We start from the raw sequence: 4,744 nt of genomic DNA on the forward strand, positions 1-4,744 counted from the left end.
CTGGTCATGAGCCCCAGTCGGAGCTCGACACCAAGACAGACAGACTGACAGACCATCAGTTGCAATGTGACTTGATCTTGGAAGTTTACAGTTACAGTTCTAGATTTCTACAGTTCTACAATACTAGTCCAGTGTTCAAGGAGTTCACTATTGTTATTATTATTCTTCAATTCTTCCAATTCAAGTTCGTCCGTGTATACTGTGCAACTGTAATAACTATTATAGAATAGTTCAACAGGTGGTTGTCTCTTCATATAATGACATCCCACAGTAGTTACAGACAGTCACAAATTAAAAGTGACTGGTTTTCTACCATTAAATTCCACTACATTACATGGGACTAACTGTTACTTTCAATTTCAGTTCCAAGTACATTAAACCTTTGTCCAATGAAAGGGTCAGGTTCCTTGGGAACAGTGAGAATAAAGTGGTCTCTGTGCTCAATTGAGCACTATGCCATGAAGACATGAGGTGCATTAGCTAAATTTGTGCTGGACAAACTCAACACCTTATGGATTAAATGGGAACACATGAATGTGACTGCAGAAAGTCTCCCACTTGCACCCATGTATGTAATAGATACTATTTACACTGCTTTAAGTTATGAAAAGCACAGGAGTTTTAGGTTTCTGAATCTTGTGTTATTATATGATTATCAGTAAAACCCATGTTTCACTTTCTTTGTGACTATTAACAGAACTATCTTTCTTGGTATCAAAACTTTTATTATTAAAATTACTTCCAAAATGTGTTTCAACCAGTACTGGTAATCTTCAGGTAGTTATTACACCAGAAAGTATTTTTTTCTTATTTTCTTGGGGTGGGGTGATGAGTTCACTTTGCATGTTGGCCACTCTTTGGCCTATTCTAGCAGCCCTGGATGATAGATGATGATGATGAGTTTGGAAGAGTCGGTGGAAAGAGAATTGGCAGGGGAACTGTAGTACTCAGAGAAAACCCACCCAAGTGCCACTTTGTCCACTACAAATCCTACATGAACTGAACTGGGTTCCAACCCTGGCTGCCACAGTGGGAAGCCAGGGACTAACCATCTAAGCTATAGCATGGTCTTGTCAGAAACTAACTTCTGAATTGTACTGCATTTCATTGTCGTCTTGAGAAGAGCCTATAGCCCGAATTGCATGCCTGTAGATATTTTGAGTGTAATAAATATTAAAATGTCTTGACAACTCCTTGCTCCATAAGTTGCAGACTAAACACACACACACAAAAACACTACCTTCACATCACGATGATTAAATTTCCATGCTTCATGGTCACAGCGGGGGGGGGGAGTAAACTTGGTGTATTCAGATTATCCACACTCAGCAAATACTTGTTTATATTTTATTCTATGTGTATATGCAAAACAATACTACACAAGGGTTTATTGTAATAAACAATTCATCACCATACTGATGTTACAGAGCTTTTGCAATGAATATAGTATCACTAAATAAATTAGTCATTTCATCACATAATATTGCTGCTCCATTCCCTCCTGAAGATGGAGGTAGTAAACTAATTTGAAACATTGGTACCTATCTACCAAGTGTACAGCTTCAAATTTCAGCAGAGAGTAATCTTCTGTACATTAACTTCCTCAAATTACTGACTACTACAGAGTTTGCAAAGACAAGAAAAAGAATGGACCATATATTTATCATTTTATTGCTGTTGAAGTGGGTGACATCTGACTTGCCTTTATACAGAATCCTATTCAGGTGATGCCAATACAGTAAATTCTTTCCTTCAGGGAAATTAAAAGCAGAGATATCTGTGCTTACTAGGCTCACCAAAAACTTCAACTGCAGAAAATTCAATATAATTACCCTACCTAAAATACCCACCAAATTGTTATAAAAATATAAAACTCTAAAAAAATACGGAAATAAATAACTGCTTTCACTCTGGCAGCATAATTACAAGCATTTGTCAGTAATGAAATCAATTCTGTCAAAACACCACGAAACAGGGGTGGGGCACTTACAATAAATGTAAAAATAATGGATAAATAATTTTGTATTTGTGAACTCCAAACAAAGAAAGTTATAGCAAAACAATTCTGACCAACATACTTTAAAAGCTGTTATAAGTTCTGCTTGTTTTGGTGAAATCAGACACATGTAACATTGTCATACTTGCCTGTGTTACTATCTTGCCAATAATTCTTATATCTTGAGCAGCAACACAACGCTATGTTAACCAGAAACAGAAATGCACCCAGAACGGTACAAATTGTTATAGTTACATAAAATGCTGTGAAGTCTCCATAAATTTTCTCATGCAATCGTGGGTTGTGAGTTGTAGTAGTAAAAAACGGATATGTAGTTGTTGTGGATGTTGACGTATAATTCCATGGGCTGTCATACAAGGACATTGTCGTAATTTGTACTCATAATCTGGAATAAGAATGGCCCAACATACATCAAACATCAAGTAAATTATGTGATATGAAAAATGGGTGTGTTTGCATACGTGTTAAAAGGAACCAATTTCAAGAACAGCAGAAATTATCGGTGAACGAAACTCTTACTTACAGGTACGTGGAGTTCACAATTATGTCTAAACAGAATTAAAGTTTTCAACATTTAACACACAATAATCCACCTCCGAGTACAACGCCCTTTCTTAGCTTCGCAGATTGGATCTGCTGCTGTGGTATAAATATAGACGGATCACCAAGGTTCATACTTGAGGAGCTATCACGGATCATGCAGTACAACGCTAGGGAAAGTCGCAGGGGTCTCAGGCTGACAATGAGGGCATCAGGAATTTCCCAACCGTCTGCCGCGGTCTGCCGTTACACATTTTGAGACACGGAGGTAAATAACACGACGCGGAAGGTTTTTGTGCTTTTACGTAATTTAAAGGGCTGCAAGTAAATATCATTAATGCATGTTATGCGCAGAGTATTGACCAATTTAAGAACGTGCAACAAAAATGACTGAATTGCAACGGGAATATGAATTTTCATAGAACTTCTTTAAAGCAAAACCTAAAATCGAAAGTATTAAATACACGGCACTATAATTAACTCAGTGGAAACGGATTCAGCTTCCAAAGAAGTGAAATTACAACATGAATTAATTATACTGTATTTATTTTGAAGAGTATTGTCTTCTGGGATATTCCACCGTGTAGGTGGTCGTAAGTCAATCGACGTTTCGGAGGAACATGTGGCCTTCATCATCAGGGGCAAAGAATAAGTACAGCAAGAAACCAACGTGAAGCAAGTGCCAAGCAAGCTCTTTTTGCTACTTGCTACACGGCAAATGTAAGCGAATGATGTGATGAAAATGCATTGACGTTTGCGAGTTAAGACCTTCATTGAGAGTATACAAGAGGCGATGGATAGATGGTTACATGTTACAGGAATATTTTTTTGACTTGACAAAGGCATGTGATGTGATAGACCACAATATATTACTAGATAAATTAAATTACTATGGGATCAGAGGGGTTACTAATTTATGGTTTAAATCTTACTTGTCTCACCGAGGACAATTTGTTCAAATAAATCACCTGAATAAAAATATCATCCAAAATACATATATGTCACCCTTGAGAGGAACAATATATGGGGTACCACAAGGGTCAATTCTGGGACCATTACTGTTTCTTCTGTATATAAATGATCTCCACTAAATGTACAAGGTGTGGAAATGGTATTGTTTGCAGACGATATTAATGTACTTGTTATTGATAAAGATAAAGATGCAGCTCAACAGAAAATAAATAAGATCATGAAACAGCTTGAAACATGGTTTCAGGAAAATAACCTTTTCCATCTTAGTAAGAGTAGGTTTATAGTTAGACCGCAGATACTCTATAGTAACTTTGAAATTGCTTACTCATTGGAACTGAGATTTTATGTATAGATATTATAGAAAACCTTAAATGGAATACTCACATCTAGTCATTATGTTCAAAACTTAGTAAAACACCATACTTATAAAGAAATAGAAAAGGTAATAGGGTCCCTCAAAGCAAGCCAAGCTCAAGGATATGACGAAATTTCAAACAATATACTGAAAGCTTGTAAAACCTTTATTAGTGTTCCTTTAAGTTACTTATGTAACAGGATATTGTTTGAAGGAGTATTTCCTGATAGATTAAAATATGCTACAGTGTTGCCAGTATATAAAAGAGGTGATAAAAATAGGGTATCTAACTACAGACCTATTTCCATCTTGACATCTATAAGTAAAATATTTGAGAAGGTAATGTATAGTAGATTATTAAAACATTTAAATGACAACAGCATATTAAGTAACCATCAGTTTGGATTTAGAGAAAAACGGGGGACTGAAAATGCTATTTTTAGACTTATTTCTGGAATATTAAATTCACTAAATAATAAAATGCTAGTCAGTGGGATATTTTGTGACCTGGAAAAGGCTTTTGACTGTGTTAGTCATACAGTATTACTTAATAAATTAAAGTATTATGGAATAAAGGATAAACAATACAACCTATACAAATCATACCTACAGGATAGATTTCAGAGAACTACCATTTATAATGGAACTAACAATAAAAAAGTATATTCAGGATGGGCTAAAGTAACTAATGGTGTTCCACAGGGGTCAATACTGGGACCTCTTCTGTTTATAATATATATAAATGATTTGCCCAAGATATTGGAGGCAAAAAGTACACCTATTTTATTTGCAGATGATGCCAGTGTGTTAATCTCACATGCAAATCCAATTATGTTTAGAAATACAATAAACGAAGTATA

The 4,744-nt window shown here is 35.5% G+C and overlaps 1 protein-coding gene across 1 annotated transcript in view; it reads right to left on the reverse strand.

The window, feature by feature from the left end:
- LOC111865804 overlaps positions 1-2,650 on the reverse strand; it is a 7,224-nt gene extending 4,574 nt beyond the window's left edge. Inside the window, exons 1-2 of the mRNA XM_023854124.2 lie at positions 2,541-2,650; positions 2,146-2,402 (exon numbers count right to left, since the gene is read on the reverse strand). Coding sequence (XP_023709892.1) covers positions 2,146-2,380 — 235 coding nt within the window. The 5' untranslated portion in view covers positions 2,381-2,402; positions 2,541-2,650. The remainder of the gene's footprint in view (positions 1-2,145; positions 2,403-2,540) is intronic.
- Positions 2,651-4,744: the final 2,094 nt, after the last annotated feature.

Source organism: Cryptotermes secundus, unplaced genomic scaffold (genome assembly GCF_002891405.2).
Source record: "Cryptotermes secundus unplaced genomic scaffold, Csec_1.0 scaffold901, whole genome shotgun sequence".
NCBI classification, from domain to species: domain Eukaryota; kingdom Metazoa; phylum Arthropoda; class Insecta; order Blattodea; family Kalotermitidae; genus Cryptotermes; species Cryptotermes secundus.